Genomic DNA, 23878 nt, shown 5'->3' with positions numbered 1-23878 from the left:
GTCTGTATCACTCAAATCTCAACAATAATTTAATTTCATTTTCCAAGTTAGAATATAAATGTAGGCTTATCGATAACTATACCTTACCCTGCACGAAACTTTGGAAGTCTCTAGTTGAGCCAATTTCTCACTAATTTTGGAGGCTCCACCATAATTATCACCAAAATAATGTTAAGAACTGGGAACATGTAACTAATATGGATATACATGGTGTAAGTATCGTTTTTTTTAAATGTATGCTTGCTTACCTATGACCGAACATAGCATTCATGTTGTTGGCCTCAAATGTTGGTATTTAACCGTTATGGTTTGAACATAGCATTGTACTAGTGTGTTTCATTTGCATACCTTTCCCTTAGAGATTCTGACATGACAACAGAACAAGATAAGAAAGGAAAGGTAAATACATTCTCTCTCTCTCTCTCTCTCTCTCTCTCTCTCTCTCTCTCGTAGAGGATTGTATTGTCGCAGAACGTGACCCAACTGCAATCTTTTTGTTCGCTAAGGAGTCGCACTTGTTTGGTTTTCAATATAATAGGGAACACAGTCCACCCTTCATAAATAAATCTGGATTTAATCAGGACAGGGAAAGATATTTGTGGCATAGTAAATACAGATATTTTGTTCAAACGTTTCTTTTCAGATGCATGCAATTTGTTTTATAACAATAAGGAGGGGAAACGGTTAACATATTAAATGAAAAGAAAATTTATCTCTGATGGTATTGACGTTTTGTACTGTTTTGCAGCATAAATGTTTCAATATGTATTCTATATCAGGTAGGGCACAATATCAGAAGGATATTTAAAGTATGATAAATAAAGTCACAAAAACATACTTTTAATAAATATTTAGGATATTTCTTCATTTAATATGCCGACTTATCAATTAGTCTACACCATTATGGTTCGTGTAACCGGGTAATGACCGAGAAACAATCGCAACTTTAAGAAAGAAATCTGAAGAACTGTTTGTTTAAGAACATGTTTAGATTGTACGGCTTTATCACGACCTTTAAAAAACCTGAAACAAATTATACATCTTAATAAATAACTGGGGATGTAGTAAAATTTCGTAATATTTATTTGGCAGTTGGTTGACACGACCTTAGGACTTACTGAGGAACAAATAAAAGGTAAGATATGTAAATTTATAACACCCCATCTCCCGTGTATATTGAATTAAATATGTAAATTTATAGCACCCCATCTCCCGTGTATATTGAAATAGATATGCAAATGCATAACACCCCATCTCCCGTGTATATTTAATTAGATATGCAAATTTATAACACCCAAGCTCCCGTACATATTGAATTAGATATGCAAGTTTATAGAACCTCAGCTCATATTTATATGTAATTAGATATGCACATTTACAGAACCTCACCTCCCATGCATAATTAATTAGATATGCAATTTATAGAACCTCACCTCCCATGCATATTTATTTAGATATGCAAATACGCAAAGTTATAACATCACAACTCCCATGCATATTTAATTTTATATGCAAATTTATAACTTAACAGATCCCATGCCTCTGTCATAACATGGTACAATAATTGAGTGGATTGGTGGCCATGAGAGAGAGAGAGAGAGAGAGAGAGAGATGCGGCTTTAGAGACAAAAACGTTATAAAAATGGTGGGCAGGCAACATAACTTAAGTTCAGAATTTAGCGATTTCACTGGATGAAATGCACATTTGAACAGTTTCAACAATCAAATGTCTTGAGTCTAGGCTTGAAGTTTAAGGCCTGTTGGTTAACCTGGGACTAGATCAAAAGCTGTATTCAACAGTTTGGTGTGTGTGTGTGTTGAAGAGTGAAAAGAACGTGTATCATAGAGTCAACTCGTCTTGCTGCGTTTACACACGGTATATTCGGGTGAGATATACGTGTACGCGTTCTCTTGTTTTTCTATTGTTTAAAAAAATAAAACCATTTATTTTTAAATAATTAGAACCTTTTAATCGGTACCATATAGCCAGCATCGTGCCATTAAACACCAGCCATTTATCCATCCATCCATCCATCCATACAACACATTTATATTACGTTGTTACCTGGACCGAAAATTACCATACGCAGAAACAACATCAAAAATGCATAATTGTCGCTATTTCTGAGTCGTTCCTGTTATCGTCATTTTCAGGCTATGACGTCCTTGTCATAAAAAATTTATCGCGCTACAAAGAGTTTGAGGAAATTTGTAGTTATTTACCAAAATTGCTCAATTGCAATCAAATGACTCTTATATACATATTTACGTGACGAAATGTTCAAAATATTCTGACCTTCGTCTTGCTCATACAGCCAAATTCAGTATACACGCATTCACGTTGTTTATTTCAAACACGTATATCCGTGACAAAAGGACAGAACTAGTTTCGTGACACTAATTTCCACCACAATGGATTTACAATGCTGGGGTCAATCTTCCACCTTTTCAATATGAACAATAAAAATTGCTGAGAAGTCTTAATCCGTAACTGGATCAATAAGGTTAGTCCTAACCAAACAGTTCATTACGGAAGTTGATTTAATTGATACTGAGCTGCATGACAAAGTGCTGCTCTTAATCTACGATGAAGCATGCGTCACAGAATTATTACAAAATTACCCCGCCGAATTTCTAAGCGTCATTTTATATATTAAAAAGAAATATTAAAAAGAAATCCACGGAGCAAAGTATATTGTCCCTGTACAGAGAGATAGCATTCATTATGCCAAAATCAAATAAAACTCAAAATCCCTTTTCGTACACTGCATCTTGAGATCCTGTGGTGTGTGCTAAAGATGAACTACCTCATCGCAAACCTCAAGACCATCAAGCTTATGTCATCAACACGAACGACAGTCATCTCCCAGGAACCTATTGGGTAGCCGTCTACTTTCCCTATGATGGTTGCATGGAGTATTTTGATTCGTATGGATTGCCACCTTTGGAAGACGACATCATCGACTTTATGAGAAGAAATACCCAGACCACACGATTCAATAATGTGAAATTACACGGTACATATTCCAAGGTGTGTTCACAATATTGTGTGTATTTTCTTCGTCAACAGTCCTGGATGTTCTTAAATGTTCTTCAGAACATTTAGTGATTTATTTTGATTGTCACTCGTCTAGAAACGCTGAGAAAGTAGATTGATGGTTTTGTGACCAGTATGGTTACCTTTTGTCTTTAACTTGGAAACGTGGTGTAAATCAGTGGCCCAATAACTTCCATTTGTGGCAATCTCACTTCACTTCACAACCTTGTCAACCTTGTCAAAAATAGTTTATTTGTTTTATTGTTAATTGTTGGTTGTTTGTTGTTTTAAAAAATATGTTGTGTTTTGAAAAGATGTGTCTGTCGTTTGTTTTCAGTTTCATCATTATACATTCTCTTTGACTTCTCTCTATCCCTAACCCTATAATCAACTATCATAGCGTTCCGACCCACCAAAAAGTCGTTGGGATGTTTTCTATCTCGTCCGCGCTTGAACAATATAAAGCGAGGTAGTCTCCTGCTTGACCAAGCAGAACATAACATCGAAATAGTTGAAAGACTCCCAAACGACTGCTCAATCTATACAGCCGAATTCTGGGCCATAAATGAGGTACTAAAATGAATCGTAAATTCAACCATAAAACAACATGTAATCATCACCGACTCCCTCAGTGTACTTAAATCACTGGAATCTGGTCTATCCAAAAGTAGAGCAAACCTAATGGAAACAGCGCTACAAACAATAAGGGAAATAGAAGCTAAACAACAAGAACTGACATTCCTGTGGGTACCCTGACACATTAACCTCCCAGGAAATGATAAAGCAGACCTAAATGCAAAATTCAGCCTCACAAAAATACTACTTTGACCATGCAATATAGCGTAACAGAAATATACAGCCAAGTAACCCAAAAAATCAACAACAAATGGCAACAAATATGGGACAACAACACCAAGGGCAGACACCTTTACCAATGGCAAAAAAAGGTGGATAGACATATTACAGTACCTAAGACGCAACAAAGCTCAGATATCAGAATTATAAATAGAATAAGAACTGCCAAAACCCTGCTTAAGGGAATCTTTGGAAGACATCTTAACAAAGGACTTGACAACCATACCCAATGTCCCCATTGCACCAGTATAGAGACCCTGGAACATGTCTTTAACCATTGCACCCATTACGATTCGCACAGAATGGAATTTCAAAAACAACAAAAGAAAATCAGGTCCCCCTACAACTATCCAGACTTAATAAATCTTAAAACAAACATCAATAAAGAACTAACATACAAAAACATAATATCATACTTAAAACAAATAAACAAGTATGACAAGCTATGACCCAAGGAGTTAAGAGCAATAATTGCTCGCTGAAAAGCGAACTCAAGGTCTAAAACAGGACAAACACAAACAAAGCATAGGTCACTAAACAGGCACCAAATAAAGAGAACAGGCACCTTTGAGAAGTCCCCAGGACCTGATTATTCAGCAAAGGTGCCTGCATGCTCGATAAATACCCCTTAAACAATAAACAGGAAGGTACAAGCAAACATGAGAATATAGACAATAGGTATTAACCAACGAGGACAGGCTCCTTTGATAAGTCCACCCGGACCTGAGTATTCAGCAAAGGATCCTGTACCTAACCTAAAACAAAATAACAAGGGAGGTAACTCCCCTCATAAAGGACAGACAAAAGACAGATAATAGGGTGTAAATTACAACCAATATGATTCTTAATTTTTTTTTTAAAAGGGAGAAAAAAATAATAAAAAAGGGAGACAGGCACCTTTGATAAGTCCACCTGGACCTGAGTATTCAGCAAAGGGACCTGCACTTATAAATCTAGATACAAGAAATTAGCAAAAAATCAAAATAAAGACACAATTAAAAAAATAAACAAAATAATAATAATAATATAACAAGGAGTACAACTCTTAAACACGCAGCTTTTTGTGCTTTTTTTCTTTTCCCCCTTCTATACCCTCCAAACTTTCTCAAAATGCATGTCTGTATATACTAACCATAACATCTAAGGTCTGACAACAAGAACAGAACACATAATAACTCCCTAAATTTAGATATATAAGGTGACATAAGTCCAGTCATCAGGACCCTCCGCACAAGGCGGAACAAAAATAAAGTCACAACAAAAACTCTTATTTAACAACGTACTACACATGGAACACAGCACTTTCTTCAGACCAAGTGCTGGCATCTTTATTCTTAGAAGAAAAAAGAAAAATAAATTATTATTATTATATATGTAATAACATAGGGCTTGAGGCACAATGTTAATTAAGATGGTAGTTGGTGGTTGTGTGGCAGTTGACAACAAAGAACAGTAGAAGAGGACTCCAGCAAGAAAGACCAGCAACCCACAACAACGATTGAAAGAAGACACAGACATCTATCAATTGCCTGAAATGGAGCTCTCATTTTGGCTACTGGAGAACTCTTTAGATACACCACTTTTTGTGGCCCTAATTCAATATGATAATTTTTGGACACCGCCATCAAAATTCAAAACTCAAATTACAATACAAGAACTAAAAGTACCGGGTGACAAACACCTAACAGATTGGCATCATTTTCTTAATTTTTTTATTTATTTTATATATATACGAAAGTACACTCTGTACACAAACAAAAGGAAACAAAACTGCTAGAGGTTAAAAATAAACCAAAATTTAACAACTACTAAGATTAGGTTAATTACTGTGGCTAACACAACATTGGTATATTCAACGTCCACTAGTACAACTGGACTAAATTTGAACAAACAGGCTTTGGCGTTTCTAACAACATGGACCTGTGACGTCGGGCGCCTCCTGGGCTCATGCCTTCTCGCCTTTGCCACGCTCAGACATTATAATTAAGTAGTGCGGCCATCGCACACAAACACGGGGATGTAGTGGCTCTATTCCTACAAACCCGACCAATTAAATAGCCTGGTCATCAGGCATTAACAAGACGCAAAAGTACTAGTTTACATAAGCGTCTATAATTTTATATTCGTATTCGTAGCTTGACCAACAGGCAAGAGCAGCTTGACCAACAGACAAGAGCAGCTTGACCAACAGACAAGAGCAGCTTGACCAACAGACAAGAGCAGCTTGACCAACAGGCAAGAGCAGCTTGACCAACAGACAAGAGCAGCTTGACCAACAGGCAAGAGCAGCTTGACCAACAGACAAGAGCAGCTTGACCAACAGGCAAGAGCAGCTTGACCAACAGACAAGAGCAGCTTGACCAACAGGCAAGAGCAGCTTGACCAACAGGCAAGAGCAGCTTGACCAACAGACAAGAGCAGCTTGACCAACAGGCAAGAGCATCTGAGACTCTTATTGACGAGTATCACATAATAATTCAACGGAAAGAACAAATAGTATTTTATACGCAATAGTAATGAACATCAAGTGCTCATGTTAATTCGACATAACAGATCTATTCATCTTATGTTCAAATTTATGAAAAACAGAAAAAATAGACGATTTATTTCAATAAAAAGAAAACAGCACTAAAGTAAAAATCTATTAAAAACAGCTGGAAAAAGTTGAAAATGCGGAATTAGTGAAGAATCTAAAACAGTTGAATAGAGATTGAAAAGAAAACATTTAAACAAGATTTCAACAATTAAATAAAAATTAACATTAGTTAAACGATTGAAACAATTGTTTGAGAAACAAATGGTTATAACATTGGTTGCTATTGGCAGTATAGCATGCATGACTATATTAGTTGTTGCTTTATCTCTTTGTAAAATAATTCATACGGGATGGAAGACAAACAAGAGGTGGTAGTGCTCCATCAGTAGGTAAATGACCAAATTTATAAGGGTCTAATAAAAACTCTTAATTTTTTTGAGGATGCGACAATGCAACACTAGCGTTATCTGATATTAATGACAACGTGATAAACTGACATCTAAACCGCTGGATTGGTTGTTTTTTTTTTCTTACCTGTACATGTTATTTCGCTTGTTCTTTCGGCATTAGTGAGTCAGTTATTTACAATTTTGTTTGGATCTGTCAGCAAAGCATGGGGCAAAATTTGCAGACCTCGTCAATATTTGATGAGATCCTTTTCGAAATAATGTCGCAGAATTCAAGGTCGCCTGAAGGGAGTATACAGTATGTAAATTTCTCAGAAGCAAGCTAGTCAGTGTAGGTGAGATCTTTCTTTGAAAGAGCGTTGTGCAACGGCGATGTTTCATGAAAGGAGAACGCCGTTAGTGAAATAGAGGTTCATGACCTATTTCATGAAGTAGAATGTAACATATATTCGGTCATTAGTATCAAAATAAACGATTATTTTTTTTATTTCGTTCTCATCGACTCGTGTCATCTGAACCTCATGGTAGCAGATATGACATTTGTACCGTCATTATAGTAATCCTTCTCCGTATAGGGTTGCTTGCTTTTACTTTTTTATCCTCTACAATTTCAGACTATCGTTGACTAGCTATCTGTCTTCGAAGTACCGTTCTTTTTGGCATCGAAGGTAATCAAAGTTAAAACGAGTCTTCGGAGTTCTGTAACTCCTTGGTGTTTTATAACAATGTAAATCGGTATAAAAAAATTATTACATCGGAAGGCCACTGTCGGATGCACGTATACATACAAAGTAGATTATATTAGTACAGGACTAGAGTCTTTTACTTTTGGACTGAATTCATCCTATGTTGTCGCCGTGACCAGGAATCTCCGTTTCTTCAGGCTTTAAAGTCAGATTCTTTGAAGAAACCTTGTCAAGTCCCAATCTGGCTACAACAGATTGACTTGCAGCATCGACGGCTCGACAAATTGGAGAAGAGTCATAAGATCCTATTTTCACTAGACCGAGTTAAATTCATCAAGATTTTAAAATATGTGAAATGGCTCTTCGTGGACATGCAATGAGCCTATGTTTGATGTTTTCCTACATGCACGTGTAACTCTTTGCTGATAACTCTCTCTAATCTGCTCACTTCTTCCACAGTAATACTGTTTTATTCTAGTTGAATGTACTCAGTATTTATATCTATGATACGTAATATTTCATTTCACCATTTCTTCTGTTTTTTGTGGGTTTTTGTTTTGTTTTTTTGTTTGTCTTGCATTTGTATCATTTCACGAACCAAATTTCGTCTAAGATAATGATGTATACTTTATTTCTATACTTTAATGTCAATTACCACAAGATATCCAATGAAGGTTGTGTAAAACTTTACCTTCAAAATCTACGATCTGCGGACGGTACTAGATTGTATTTGTAAAAACTTCTCACATATCAAGTGATGTGCAGTAGTTTTAGATAATTGTTTACAACAGTAGAATTTATAGATGTGTTGAAAGTGTGCATTGAAAAATGTTATCCAGAAACATTACGTAGTTAATGATTTTGTTGCCATCACATATGTACACTGTGTCTAAAAATCAAATTAAATATAAGTTTTAATGTCATCTTGTTTGTGTTAACATTGATGTAATAATCATTTAAATTTAGTTTGTTTAAAACCTCATGGGTTAGGTTGTAGTCTTTAACACTATCTGTTTTTCAGCATTTTGAGGCCTGGTTTGAACTGCCATATTTTATTTTAATGATTTACATATTAATTACTTCCGTAATTTCATGTATTACTCTCTCAGGACATTGTTTGCACTGCATCTGCCTTATCACGTTTTTCATTTCTATGGTCTTGTTATTTACTGGTGATGTTTTGGGGATGTAATTTCTTTTTCCTTGTAGGTCTCGAGATCAACATAAACTCGCACGCAGTGCATGCTTTGACGTCTTCTTTCTCTAATGCACTGTTTTTCATCATCATCAAACATATTCAAGAAACATCGTCTTTCAAAATCTCAAAGTTACGATGTTCCTTAATACTTTAATGTACGCTCTACTGTCATTACTTAGGGGATTTTGACGCTCCTACAGTCATCTCCTGAGGGGATTCTTCACGCTCCTCCATTTGTCCCCTGAGAGGAGTCATCTCCTGAAAATATGAAAAAGTTCCGTTTATCTGGACACTTTTATTGTCATACGATTAAAAGAGGAACTATTGTACTGATAAATGGTACTACTGTGTTGACAAATGTTAATAATATTGTACTTACAAATGGTAATACTGTACTGACAAATGGTAATACTGTACTGATAGATGGTAATACTGTATTGATAAATGGTAATATTGTAAACTATATTTTTCAGCGTATCGAGAGGCCTTTGACCAGTTTGATAAGGATGGGAATGGGTACATCACGATGAGCGAGCTCATGACAGTAATGAAATCCTTGGGTAACAATCCCTCCAGGAAAACTCTTGAACGGATCATCAAAGACGTGGATATGGATGGTAAGTAAAACATTGTATGTGTGTACGTTTGCGTGTTTGTGTGTGTATTTTTTATACATAATAGTATATACATGACGCATGACTTGAGCCACGGTTGCTCAGTATGCGAAGCGTCGCAGGTTCGGTACCTCCTCAGGCCAGGCCAGCCCTGGTCGATCACGCGTGTCCTTAGGAAATAGACTTCAAACCCATGCAGCATCGTGTACAAATTCATTCCTTAGGATCCTGTAAAATGTCCACTTAATGTATGTTTTCAAGCATTTTTGGGTGCTATTAAACAGGATCCGATATAATTCGCTGGTGCCTGGATCATCTGGTCTGTTTTGCCTTTGTTCGCCACGCATTAGAAAATTTAACATTGGCCGTCGGTAAAAAAGCAAGTGAACCAAGAGTATTGTGGCACCTCGATAGTCGACTAAGATTAAAAAGAATTAATAGCAAAAATAAATCATGCCAAAGTCACATATCTACGACAAAGAAAAGTAAAATTTATATCAGCGAAGAAGGTTATAATAACAGCTTACCTGTATCAAAGTTTGGAGTCCTTTTTTACGCCATACTATCAATAATGACAACGCATTTTCAAGGCACAGTCCGCCCATCCCCCACCCCAAAACATAACCACTTGATAGAAACTAGACTGCAAAGGGGGTTGGGGGTATTCTAGAAACAAATTAACACCATTCTGATATTTACAAATTCCCATCCATGTGACAGAGGTATCTATCTGTTTTGCTAATCTTACTTTTTTATATCTCAGTATGTTATCTCAGACAGGTTGTCTCAGTCACGGTACGTAATTGGATCTACTTTTAAAAAAAGAAATTAGTTTGTAATACGGAATACATTAGTTACTTTTTTTCTTGTAGTATAATTTTGTTTATATAATTAAACCTCAGATAGGATAAGAAAATGAGCTTATAATAAAAAGGTTGCTGCATTTGTATGGGAAAATATGAACTCATTTTGTTGGATGGATATACTTCACTCCCAAGGTCGTGCAGTATTCCATCTGACAAACTCGTTTATATTTTCCCATACATTATTAGTAACCTATAAATACAATGCATTTATACATGACTCCATGATAATAATATAAAATAGAATAGGAGTTTTGCCCCGTAATTATGTTAAAAGTGTGCACAATTACACCGGAGCGAGCACGAACCCTGTGTACTTCGGGCAACTCCATAATGTCCAGCAATCGAAACACTAGGATTTAATTATAATATACACCTTTTGTTTTGTTAAATAATATATTATAATTAGCTTGACTATCACAAAATTGAAAGGAATACAAATTTATCTTGAGAAAAAAATTGCGTTCAAACTCTACGTATTAATGAATTAGATAATGTAACCGGTTTAAGGTTTTATGTCCCTATATAATTATGCCCCTGCAACCAAATGTAGAGTATCAATTCAAAAGCGTTCTCCGTGGTATAGTAGTGTTAGGGAACAGCTTAGCACTGCTAAACGAGAACGCCGTTAGGCTGAGAGGAATTGACATCGCACCAGCCTCGCTATTAAAAAATAGATCGAAGAAGCTGCTAAGAAGAACGTTACAAACATAGTTCATGCATCAAAATCAGTCTACTACAGTAATAAGATCACTGAAAGGTTTGACTACAAAGGTTACGGGCTTATGGAATATCAAGAAATAAAATTGACACCACTTCAACGACCTTCTCTCTGGTCAACCGTCCGGACCTGTTTGCAAATTTATTCCGTGATGAAGTTCAATCCATTAGAAATAAGCTTCAGAACACAATTTCAGTTGACTCATTAGCACCATACAGTTATGATACAGAATATACACGGCAACCTTTAACAACTTTTGAACCTGCCTCTATGGATTTGGTACATACAATTGTGATGAAGAGCGTCACAAAGTCACGTGAACTAGATCCGGTTTAGACATCATTGCTACTTGAGTGCTTAGATTCAATATTGCCTTCACAAACCGATGATATCAATACCTCTCTCTCATCCAAGGAAAGCCCACAAGTTTTAAAAACTGCCATTGCTAATCCTATGTTAAAGAAACCGACACTTGACTCGAACAATTTAAAGAGCTAGCGACCTGTTTCTAACCTCTCAGTCATGTAAACAATCTTAGAAAAAGTTCTTCTATCCCAACCTGTATCTCATCTGAATTCAAACAGTCTTTTTAGCAATATACAGTCTGGATATTGCCCTCGACATAGTACTGAAACAGCCCTTCTGAGAATAGTTAATGACCTTCTCTCTGCTTTGGATAGTGGACAGATCACAGCCATCAGCCTCCTTGACTTGTCTGCCTCATTTGACAAAAAATACCTTGACATATTACTTCAACGTCTCCAGCAGGTGTTTGGTATTCACGATACATCTTTACTGTGGTTCAAGTCCAGTTTAGTCAACAGGACACAAATTGTGTCCGTAAATGGAAAACATTACGGTCCAGTTTATCTATGTGTTGATATTCCACAAGGCTCCCTTCTTGACCCAGTTCTCTTCATTATATATAATCAGCGGCTTTCAAGTGCCACATATCGAAATAGGGCGTATCACTGTTCGCTGATGACACTCATATATACGAATCTGACTACCCACCTGAAGCTGAGGCTACCATCCAAGGCACAGAGAGGTGCATTTCCAATGTGAAATCATGGATGACAAGCTGAAGATGAATGGTGATAAAACTGAAGCTGGTTACCACACAAAGACTTTCTCATTCACATACTTTACCTCAAACAACAAATGTCACCAATCACAGAATTCATTTTATACAGTCAATACGAAACCTAGCATTCACTCTCGATAGAACTCTCATTACACCAACATGTAATGAACATATGCAAGGCTGCGTATCTGGATCCGAGACTCATCAGCTTCGTTCGCAATTTTCTCTCGGAGTGTGCCCCAAAAACAATTGTGTGTTCCTTAGTACTTTCAAGATTGAACTATTATAATGTAATTCACTTCTATCTGGATCGTCTCAGTTTTTACTAGAGACACTTCAAACGTTCATAACACGGTTGCTAGGATCGTCCTCAGAATGCGAAGAGCTGAGTACACCTTCCAGAAGCCCTGTAGCCTTTCCTGGCTACCCGTTCGATCCAGATTCAAAAATAAAATCCGTTCACTGTGCTACATTTCGTTGACTAGTTTTAGTCCAATATACCTTATTGACCTCAACAAGTGTAAACTCTATATAGAAACTTACACGCCTCTTCCTACACTAGCAGTCTCAGTGTTCCTGCTGTTCAAACAAAGTCACATGGATAACGTTCTTTTGCCTACCAGAGCCCAGCTATGTGGAACAACAAATTGTACATAGATCTAAGAAACAAGGACGTTATGACCTCATTTGAGAAGGCACCTAAAAAAATAACCCATTTCGAAAACAAGAACTCAATGATGCTCACTTCTTAACTTCTTAATTATTGTCAGCACTTTTTGTTCTGTAATTTGATGGTGTTTGTTTTTGCAATCTTGTCATTTTTTGTTTATGTGTTTTCTAATATTGTAAAGAGCTTCTAAAGATTAGGCGCTGTAATAAGTCCACATGATTATTATTATTATTGTTATTATTATTATGTGGGATGTATCCCTGTTCCCAGCAAAGGCAGAGGAGTGTGTGTAGGGGCTGGAGCAGTGCTGGTTTTCCGCTCTTGAGGACTTCAGGCGAAATACCGTCGCTTCCAGGAGCCTTCCCACAGGCAAGGCAATCGATGGCTTTTCCGAGCTCTTCCATGGTGGGCTGTGTGTCTAGCTCCTCCATGACAGGCAGGTCTGGAATGGCGTCCAGGGCAGTTCCAGTGACATTGTTTTTGGGTTGCATATAGCTCGAGATAGTGCTCAACCCATCGCTGCAGTTGCTTCCCCTGGTCTGTGATGACTTCGCCCGTCTTGGACTTGAGGGGGGCGGTCTTGTAGCTGGGGGGGCCTGTCGCCTTTTTGATACCCTCATACATTCCTCTTGTATCCCCGGTGTCAGCAGCTGTCTGTATACTGTTGCAAAGGTTCAGCCAGTAGGTGTTGGCACAGCGGCGGGCGGTCTTCTGGGCGTTATTCCTTGCAATCCTGAGGGCTTGTAGCGTTCTGGGGCTAGGTGCAGCCTTGTATGCCAGGAGGGCTTTCCTCTTTGCTTCAGTCACGGGCTCGATCTCCTCCCAGTTTGCCTCATACCAGTCGACATTCTTTCGCTCCCTCTTCCCGTAAGCTGTGATGACTGAATTGTACACAGAGTCACGGATATGGGACCACTTGGAATCAATGGTGTCATCAGGTGTTACTTTGGTGAGGGCTTCCTTCAGTTTGCTGGTGAACTGCTGTGTTTTCTCTGGGTTGCTTGCACAGCAGGTGTTGATACGTGGGTGACCCCTCTTCTTGGCGTGGTGCAGCTTCTTGGGTAATATTCGCACCTTGCTGGCCACGAGGGAATGGTCCGTGTCACAATCGGCACTGTGGTATCTGCGGGTAAGGAGGACACTGGCCAGTTCTGCACGCCTGGTGATGACGAGGTCTAGCTGGTGCCAGTGGCGTGAACGTGGGTGTCTCCACGACACCTGGTGGATCTCCTTGCATTTGAAGAAAGTGTTGGTCACACATAGGCTGTGGGAGCAGCACATCTCCAGCAGTCGCTGACCATTCTCGTTGATCTTGCCCCTTCCGTAAAAGCCGAGACAGGTGGACCAGGCCTCATGGTCAGCTCCCACTCTAGCATTGAAGTCTCCTAGTAAGTAAAGGCTTTCATTGTTGGGGATACTGGATATTGCCTGATCCAGAGCCTCATAAAACTTGTCTTTCTCCTCGTAGGTGGAGTAGAGGGTTGGGGCGTACACACTGAGGATGTTGACCGGGCCTAAGGATGTTGACAGCCGGAGGGCAAGGATTCTCTCAGTACCTGATGATGGAGGTTCAATGAAGGCGATTAGCGTGTTCTTGACAGCAAAGCCTACACCATGCTGCCTAGGTTCATCCAAAGGCTTCCCCTGCCAAAAGAATGTGTAATTGGCTTCCCTGATGGTTCCGCTGTCAACCAGTCGGGTCTCCTGGAGGCAGGCAATGTCGATGTTCAGTCGGGAGAGTTCTCTGTCAATGACGGCAGTCTTCCGTGCATCGTCGATCTGCTGTAGGTCAGTGGTCAATCCAGGACACATGGTCCTGATGTTCCAGGTTGCAAAACGAAGAGTTGGAGTCTTTTTATTTCTTCTTTTAGCCTTTCCTGGTGCAGAGTTTTGTGGCCCACTTGTCGAGATGGTTCTCTAAGCTCCACGCACCCAGTGAAGCAGGCAGGCCATGGCGGGCAGCACTTTACTGACTGGGGGCTGCCCAGCTTGAGGCGGGCGGTAGCTGTCCAGTGAGACCTGATGATCTCTCCCACCGTCAGAAGTAACCCCTGGCGCCAAGCTCTACACCAATCGAGCTTTGACTTAGAACCGGTAAACTGCTACTTCTCGTGTTGTGCCGACGCCGTACGACGACGCTGGAGTGTCCTCTCCAGTGGAGCTATGAAGCCTGGGCAGGGTGGTATGGAGAATCAGCTGTTGCCCATGCAGCAGATCCCCCCTCTCCACGCAGCTGGTGTGCCCAAGGGAACGACGAATGCCGATACAGCTTGGCACCAACGGCGTCGCAGGAGTTGCCGGAATGACGTTGAAGTCAATGTCATACCGCCTTAGGGACTCCATCTCCGGATTTTCTGTCGGGGTTTACTCCCTTAGCCTTTCCCATGAGTGGGTATAGCCACAAGGCAGCAGAGGTTTGGAATCGGAGTTTTCCTTCTCCTAGATGAGCTACCATCCAAGGTTTACGAGTCCCATCTACCCGAAGCAACTGGTTTTAAGGCGCCAATGGGCCGCCTTCACCCCTTCTCCTGTTAGTAGAAAACATGGTCTGCCGGGCTTCAAATCTAAGCCACTCGCGAAGGCCAGGAGCTGGATTTTAGTTGACAGAGGCAGTAAGAGACGCAGGCCGTATGGGGCATTTTGGAGGATTGAGGCGCTTGTCTCCCACTCCCACCCCGGGCAATGTCAACCTTAGACCTTGTGTATTTACCGCTATCAAATAAGTAATTTATTCCTTCTCATGCTTTCCTCGATGCCATCATCACTAAATGAGTAGTAATGGATCTGTTTTGAAATTATCAGATCAAAACTTTTTATACAGCACCACTGATCCGGAAGTATTGTATCGCAATATTGGTGATTGGCACGTTCCAAAACTTCAAATTTCAAACGATAGAGCTAAGCAGGTCCATTCGAGACCATCGAAGCCGGAACTTCAGAACGCAACTGACCGGCTCAACAGTAAATCCCATTCATCTTTCATTGATCTCAAATAAAGAGTTCTTATAGGTCAACTTTTAAATATATCCAAACCCTTTTCAGTTTCGAAAATAGAATTTGCTGCGGAGACGGTCATGTAATCCTGTTTCTGAATCATCAGCCACGTATATAGTTAAATAATGCCAAGTCATCACGATGCTTCACAAATTTCAAAGTAAAATGCATACTGGGGATGGAAAAGTCATTTGTTAAAATGATTATTTCCTATAAGGCATACACAGTATAACGAAAGTTTCTAAAGAATTTCCAATATTAATCATACGCTTTGTCTTCACTAACTTTAGAGAGCGGTACAGTCGATTTTCCTGAGTTTCTAACATTGATGGTACATCACATGAGGGACGAATTCTCACATGAAGATCTGAAAGAGATTTTTTCCGTGATAGACAAAAATGGAGATGGCTACATCTGCGCTTACGACCTAAGGCAGACCCTAAGGAATCTTGACTTCCAGTTGTCCCACGAAGACGTCAGTGTAATGATGGCAGAAGCAGACGTCAATGGTGAAGGAAACATAACTTTTGAAGGTAACAATTCAAATAACGTTCCTTTGAGCCAGAACCCACATTAATTTGCTCATAAAACAATTATGAAAGAAATATATCGACTCACTTAACAATTCTCAACTGATATAAACATGGCCCAATGTTATCGAATCCTAACCTTCAGTGTTGAAGGCAAGCAGATTATTTTTTTCTCATCCATGTAACAGAGAAATCTAGCCGTTCCGCTAACCTTAGTTTTCTTACCTTGGTCTGTCTGTCTCAGTAATGGTGTGCACAACATATATATAACAAAAATAATTTAACCCATAATGCAACTTAAAGTCTATCCAACCTTGATGCTACAACAAACAAAACATTTCGAGACAGACAGACACACACGCACCGAAGTCGAAGTATCTGGTATTATGCAGGAAACTATATTAGTTCCACACAACATGATGAATTTTATCCTGTCTGTAGCTCAGTAAATTATCAGGTCAGCGTCATTAAATGTAGTTGAAGGTACCTAAATCGTTTGAAATACTTAGTGTGAAACGAATTAGGTACTTTTAGCTATATTTAATGACAGCTGACCTGAAAATTTTCCGAGCTACATATAGGATAAAATCCGGGACGCTGTGTGGAATGAACTATAATAGAAAACTGTTCCAGATACACATACAGACTATACACATCACTGGCTACAACAACCATAAAGGCGGTAACAACCAGAAATATGTTATTTCAAACTGGTTTCTTCAAACTTTGTCAAACACCTCCCAATCCGCCCCCAGTTGAATCAAACATAATAATGTAATTGCAAATGAAAACTCTTGCACTTAGCAATCAGAGTGGTTCATTTGTCAGTCCATCAGAGTGGTTCATTTGTCAGTCCATCAGAATGGTTCATTTGCCAGTCCATCAGAGTGTTTCATTTGTCAGTCCATCAAAGTGGTTCATTTGTCAGTCCATCAGAGTGGTTCATTTGTTAGTCCACACGCTAATCCTCGAGTTAATGTCCACGTAGTGTATCATGCAGAGCCTAGAGGGGAGACAACGTAACTCCTTGACTGTGATTTCCTTGTCTCTGTGGAAACCCCAATATACCAGGGCCGTCTTAACACCATTCTAGGCTTTGGGCAAAGCAACGCACTGGGGCCCCCTACCGGCCCTACCCACCCAAAGGAATTCCGCTAGATGTCACTTTTTTTTTTAAAATTGGGAAACGTACTTCCCACTGCACTTTTAAAGCAAATTAAATTGCCAAAAGATCTTTCAATATTCATTAACAATATGGGCAGCATGATGCCCCCAGAAGCGTGAGGCCCTGTGCAACTGCCCAGTGTGCCCATGCCTTAAGACGGCACTGCAATATACGTTCTATTAGTCGACAATAAACGCAGTTATTTTTAGCACATATTAGTGAGGAATCAACAAACTTTCTTTTTCAGATTTTGTGAATATAATGCTAGCTAAGTAATGCAAGTAGAAGGCATGTCCGGGAAGACAGTTTAGGTACGTAAAATCTGATCTCATTTACCAGTGTCTGAAAACGAAGTAAATAATTAAATCAATACACGCAAGTATTTTTCAAAAATATTTCACAGAGTAACAATCGGTACTAATTCGTTATTGCAATGACTGTTTCTTTTAAATGACGAGATTTTAAATCCTGTTATCTTCACAATAGGTTACCGCATCAAACGGACCAACTTGAAAACTAACCAACTATTAGTACTAATATTAGTACCCTTACTCCTACCTCGTCAACCACAACAAATCAAGTTGAGGCTACGACATCGTAGCTAACCAACTATTATCTCAATTTATCTATCTATTACCGACTTTTCAGCATACTTAAGAATGTAGCATTTTTATTTTCATTATAGTTTCACAACGTTCATATGAAATTTTAAAATAACAAAGACGTTTCACCGCAGTAAGATATACGCGTTTCAGTGACTTGAAGACAAATAGATTCAAACATGACTACAGGGGGCATTACATTAGACATGTAGACTAAAAAGTGACTAGAAGACAGGAAGACCAAAAAATAACTACAGGGCCGATGCACAAGAAGACATATAGACAAAAAATGTCTGTAATTGTTAATCTGTATATCTGAAGTACCTAATATTATTTACCTTTCCAAATAAACTTCACTCATAAAATAATTATCGTTGGAGTTTTGGGGCAGTAGCTGAGTATAAAAGATGTATTGAAATAGATATTGCTTATTCCTGTGGAAATTATATTAACACTTCTGTAGGTGCTACTAAGGACGTTATATGAACATTTCTGTAGGTTTTACAAAGGACGATATATATTAACATTCCTGTAGGTGTTACTAAGGACGTTAAATGAACATTCCTGTAGGTGTTACAAAGGACGATATATGAACAATTTCTATAGGTGCTACAAAGGACGATGTATGAATAATTCTTGTTGGTGTTACAAAGGACGATATATGAACAATTCCTGTAGGTGTTACTAAGGACGTTAAATGAACAATTCTTGTAGGTGTTACAAAGGACGATATATGAACAATTCCTATAGGTGTTACAAAGGACGATATATGAACATTTCTGTAGGTGTTACAAAGAACGTTATATGAACATTTCTATAGGTGTTACTAAGGACGTTATATGAACATTTATGTCGCTGTTAATAAGAACGGTATATGAACATTTCTGTAGGTTTTACAAAGGACGTTATATGGACATTTCTGTAGGTGTTGCGAAGGACGTTACGCAAACATTTCTGTAGGTGTTAATAAGAAAGTTAAATGAACATTTCTGTAGGTCTTACGAAGCACGTTATATTAACATTTCTGTAGGACTTACAAAGGACGTTATATAAACATTTCTGTAGGTTTTACAAAGAACGTTATATGAACATTTCTGTAGGATTTACGAAGGACGTTATATGAACATTTCTGTAGGATTTACGAAAGATGTTATATAAACATTTCTGTAGGTTTTACAAAGAACGTTATATGAACATTTCTGTAGGATTTACGAAGGACGTTATATGAACATTTCTGTACGATTTACGCAAGATGTTATATGAACATATAGGTCTTACGAAGGACGTTATATGAACATTTCTGTAGGTCTTACGGAGCACGTTATATGAACATTTCTGTGGGTTTTACAAAGAACGTTATATGAACATATCTGTACGATTTACGAAGGAAGTTATATGAAGGATTTACGAAAGACGTTACATGAACATGTAGGTCTTACGAAGAACGTTATATGAACATTTCTGTGCGATTTACGAAAGACGTTATATGAGCATGTAGGTCTTACGAAGGACGTTATATGATCATTTCTGTAGGATTTACGAAAGATGTTACATGAACATTTCTGAGGGATTTACGAAAGACGTTATATGAGCATATAGGTCTTACGAAGGACGTTATATGAACATTTCTGTAGGATTTACGAAGGATGTTATATGAACATTTCTGTAGGATTTACGAAAGACGTTATATGACCATATAGGTCTTACGAAGGACGTTATATGAACATTTCCGTAGGATTTACGAAGGACGCTATATGAACATTTCTGTAGGATTTACGAAAGACGTTACATGAACATGTAGGTCTTACAAAGGACGTTAAATCAACATTCTTGAAGGTTTTACAAAGGATCTGCAGCACGAAAATCCACCATACCACTAGGATTTTTGTGTTGTTGTTTAATGTCGTTTTCTTCATGCAACCAAGATAGATCAAAGTTTTATGATAAATTTCTTTTTCATTTCAGATCGATGATTTCACAGAAATCCAAGGAAAGAAAACTTTGTGGAACAGTGGGAATATGAAACACACAAAAGCTGTTAAAGCAGAAAATATTGGTTCCTACTACTGATTCATCTTCTCCATTAACAGACTACATAAATGTTATTCAGCTATACATCTGTCAACAACACAACACCGTACGGATAGGAACTATTTTTAAGATTACAATTATATATATGCACAACTAAAGAAAAGCTAGAAAGTCCTTCAAAATCATTCAGAATTAATGATGAAAAAAAAGACTTTGGTGATATTGTATATTATATTTCATGTTTGTTACTTTTGACCCGCTGTGCCGAAAGGGAGATAATCATCGTAAACATTTAGTTCAATACCGTCATTGTCTAAACATTATTTTATTTTCGGTGTATTTCAGTATCGTTCTAAGACTCTATATATGATACTGAAATGTCAAACTTTAATAAAATTATAAGGAAATTTCTAAAGATGCAAGGAAGCACTAGGCTATTTGTTATAAAAAAAGACTTGACAATATTCTGATGTTTGCGTAGATACTGATCTTAAATAACGGTGCATCTTATGTACTTTACAAGGACTGTTGCTCACGGCAAATTATCAAAATCTTGTTTCAATTCATCTATTACTTATGATCCTAAACAATCTTCTGCGTTTATTTAGATATTACAAAGCATTGATATTTAAATGAAAGATGTAATTTACACATTCATAAAAACACTTTCAATTGTATAAGTTACATAGATATTTAAATGAAAGATGTTTATTTACACATGCGTATTAACACTTTCAACTGCACAAGGTGCATACGCTTTGCGCATTTTGTAATATTTGAATTAAGTAAATTTAGAAACAGACTGAACACAAATTGAAATAGTAACAAAGATGACCCCCTCCCCACACCCTCCCAAAAATTAATGACGTAAAAATTCTGCAACACAAAGCTGGACACTAAAAATACCTAAAAACTTTCCCTCAGGAATTTGTATGCACCTCAAATCAATTAGGAATCAATACAGATCACTTGTTCACTGTGATATTTGTTGTATTACAGTATTATACGATTAAATGGGTAAACTGCAAAACTTGTGTATCAAGAATTACAAGACCCAGAATGCAAATCCTATCATTTTTACCGGGGATGATTTAAAGGAATTTAGCTCCGCAAACATTTGTCAACAACAAAATCAAAACAAAATAAACCAAGCCCAAAGAAGAAAAAAAATGTCATGGACCATGACTACTTATAAGAAAGTATACAAATTCTTCTAATAGAAGTGAAATTTAAATTTCATGTATTCAAAATTCATCACTCTTTTCATGCATTGACTTGTTAGGTCAAGACAGCCACAGATTAATCAAGGAGATAGTAAGACGAGAACCCGCTCGTGATGCAATAATCGTGCCAAAAATCAACGAGAAATTTATTGAGTTAGCAAGGATTGAAGACAGCTATCTGTTCGCGGATTAATCATTTTGCACAACTAGCTAAAATTTAAATGACAAGCTTGTTGAAACAAGGTAGAACTTTAAGCAAATTCAACCTAAATCTGGAAAGAAACGATATATGTTCCTGTGAATACTTCGACAGGTTCAACAAGAGAATTATTCAACCTACTGATATATATCCCTGTGAATACTTCCAGTTTCGATGAGTTCAACGAGGCAACTATTCCACCTATAGAAGGAACGATATCTGTCCCTGTGAATAGTTCTATAGGTTTGATAAGTTCAACGAGACAACTATTCCACCTATTGAAGGAACGATATATATCCCTGTGAATACTTCTATAGTTTCGATGAGTTCAACGAGACAACTATTCCACCTATTGATGGAACGATATATATCCCTATGAATACTTATATAGGTTCGATAAGTTCAACGAGGCAACCATTCCACCTTTTGAAACGACGATATCTATAGATATGAATATGTGAATACTTCGATAGTTTCCTTACGTTCAACGAGGGGGCCCCGAGTGGTCTAAAGCGCTCTCCGTTACGGATCACTGCCATCTCACCTCTGTCTGCGTGAGTTAGAGTCTCGGATTCGGCTAATGTGGGTATGTGAGAAAGCTTTCCAGTAGCTTTTCGTGGGTCGGTGGTTCTTTCTGGGGTTTCTCCGGGTTTTTCCTCCACCATTAATACTGGCCGCCATGTATAGCCTATCGTGTGCTGAAAAATGGCGTTAAACCCTACAATAACAACAACAACGTTCAACGAGACAACTATTCCACCTATTGAAGGAACGAGATCTATCCCTGTGAATAATTCAATAGTTTATATAAGTTCAACGAGGCAACAATTCCACCTTTTAAAAGATTGTTGTTGTTGTAGGGTTTAACGCCATTTTTCAGCACACGATAGGTTATATGGGCAGGATGATTTAATGAGATGCACTGGCCAGATAGGGACGGGATGATTTAATGAGATGCACTGGCCAGATATGGGCAGGATGATTTAATGAGATGCACTGGCCAGATATGGACGAGATTATTTAATGAGATGCACTGGCCAGATATGGACGAGATTATTTAGTGAGATGCACTGGCCAGATATGGACAGGAATGATTTAATGAGATGCACTGGCCAGATATGGGCAAAATTTAATGAGATTCACTGGCCAGATAGGGACGGGATGATTTAATGAGATTCACTGGCCAGATATGGGTAGGATGATTTAATGAGATTCACTGGCCATATATGGACGGGATGATTTAATGAGATGCACTGGCCAGATAGGGACGGGATGATTTAATGAGATGCACTAGCCAGAGATGGGCAAATTTAATGAGATTCACTGGCCAGATAGGGACGGGATGATTTAATGAGATGCACTGGCCAGATATGGAAAGGAATGATTTAATGAGATGCACTGGCCAGATATGGGCAGGATGATTTAATGATATGCACTGGCCAGATATGGACAGGATGATTTAATGAGATGCACTGGCCAGATATGGGCAGGATGATTTAATGAAATGCTCTGGCCAGATATGGACAGGATGATTTAATGAGATGCACTGGTCAGATATAGACGAGATTATTTAATGAGATGCACTAGCCAGATATGGACAGGATGATTTAATGAGATGCACTGGCCAGATATGGGCAAAATTTAATGAGATTCACTGGCCAGATATGGACAGGATGATTTAATGAGATGCACTGGCCAGATATGGACAGGATGATTTAATGAGATGCACTGACCAGATATGGACGAGATTATTTAATGAGATGCACTGGTCAGATATGGGCAGGATGATTTAATGAGATGCACTGGCCAGATAGGGACGAGATTATTTAATGATATGCACAGGCCAGATATGGACAGGATGATTTAATGAGATGCACTGGTCAGATATGGGCAAGATGATTTAATGAGATGCACTGGTCAGATATGGACAGGATGATTTAATGAGATGCACTGGCCAGATATGGACAGGATGATTTAATGAGATGCACTGGCCAGATATGGACGAGATTATTTAATGAGATGCACTGGCCAGATATGGACAGGATGATTTAATGAGATGCACTGGCCAGATATGGGCAAAATTTAATGAGATTCACTGGCCAGTTATGGACAGGATGATTTAATGAGATGCACTGGCCAGATATGGGCAGGATGACTTAATGAGATGCACTGGCCAGATATGGGCAGGATGATTTAATGAGATGCACTGGCCAGATATGGGCAGGATGATTTAATGAGATGCACTGGCCAGATATGGACAGGATGATTTAATGAGATGCACTGGCCAGATGTGGACTAGATTATTTAATGAGATTCACTGGCCAGATATGGACAGGATGATTTAATGAGATTCACTGGCCAGATAGGGACGGGATGATTTAATGAGATGCACTGGCCAGATATGGACAGGAATGATTTAACGAGATGCACTGGCCAGATAGGGACGGGATGATTTAATGAAAT

At 38.4% G+C, this 23878-nt stretch overlaps 1 protein-coding gene across 3 annotated transcripts; it reads left to right on the top strand.

Moving 5' to 3' along the window:
- The first annotated feature begins 241 nt into the window (after nt 1–241).
- LOC149792058 (uncharacterized) lies at nt 242–20958 on the top strand. 3 transcript variants are annotated; one of them, XM_089970557.1, is made up of 6 exons: nt 242–399; nt 1093–1135; nt 9193–9336; nt 16058–16198; nt 17608–17671; nt 19928–20958. In XM_089970557.1, exons 1-5 carry the CDS (start codon nt 370–372, stop codon nt 17634–17636), a joined length of 387 nt encoding a protein of 128 aa, XP_089826683.1. In that variant the 5' UTR covers nt 242–369; the 3' UTR covers nt 17637–17671; nt 19928–20958. The 3 variants fall into 3 exon arrangements, with proteins under 3 accessions (XP_089826683.1, XP_089826682.1, XP_089826681.1); XM_089970556.1 differs by having other exon boundaries at nt 243–399; nt 15956–16198; nt 19944–20958; XM_089970555.1 differs by having other exon boundaries at nt 244–399; nt 15956–16198.
- The last annotated feature ends 2920 nt before the right edge of the window (nt 20959–23878 follow it).

Source organism: Sinohyriopsis cumingii, chromosome 9 (genome assembly GCF_028554795.1).
Source record: "Sinohyriopsis cumingii isolate HCF-2022 chromosome 9, ASM2855479v2, whole genome shotgun sequence".
NCBI lineage: Eukaryota > Metazoa > Mollusca > Bivalvia > Unionida > Unionidae > Sinohyriopsis > Sinohyriopsis cumingii.
The sequence above is the reverse complement of the archived record's forward strand: the minus strand, read 5'-3'. Positions and strand labels throughout refer to the sequence as shown.

Excerpts from the sequence above, each read along its gene's own strand:
- LOC149792058 (XM_089970556.1), top strand. The coding sequence starts at position 370 with ATGACAACAGAACAAGATAAGAAAGGAAAG. Across the intron at positions 400-1,092 it reads AACAAGATAAGAAAGGAAAG|TTGGTTGACACGACCTTAGG; the intron begins GTAAATACATTC and ends TTTATTTGGCAG. Across the intron at positions 16,199-17,607 it reads AGGAAACATAACTTTTGAAG|ATTTTGTGAATATAATGCTA; the intron begins GTAACAATTCAA and ends TTTCTTTTTCAG.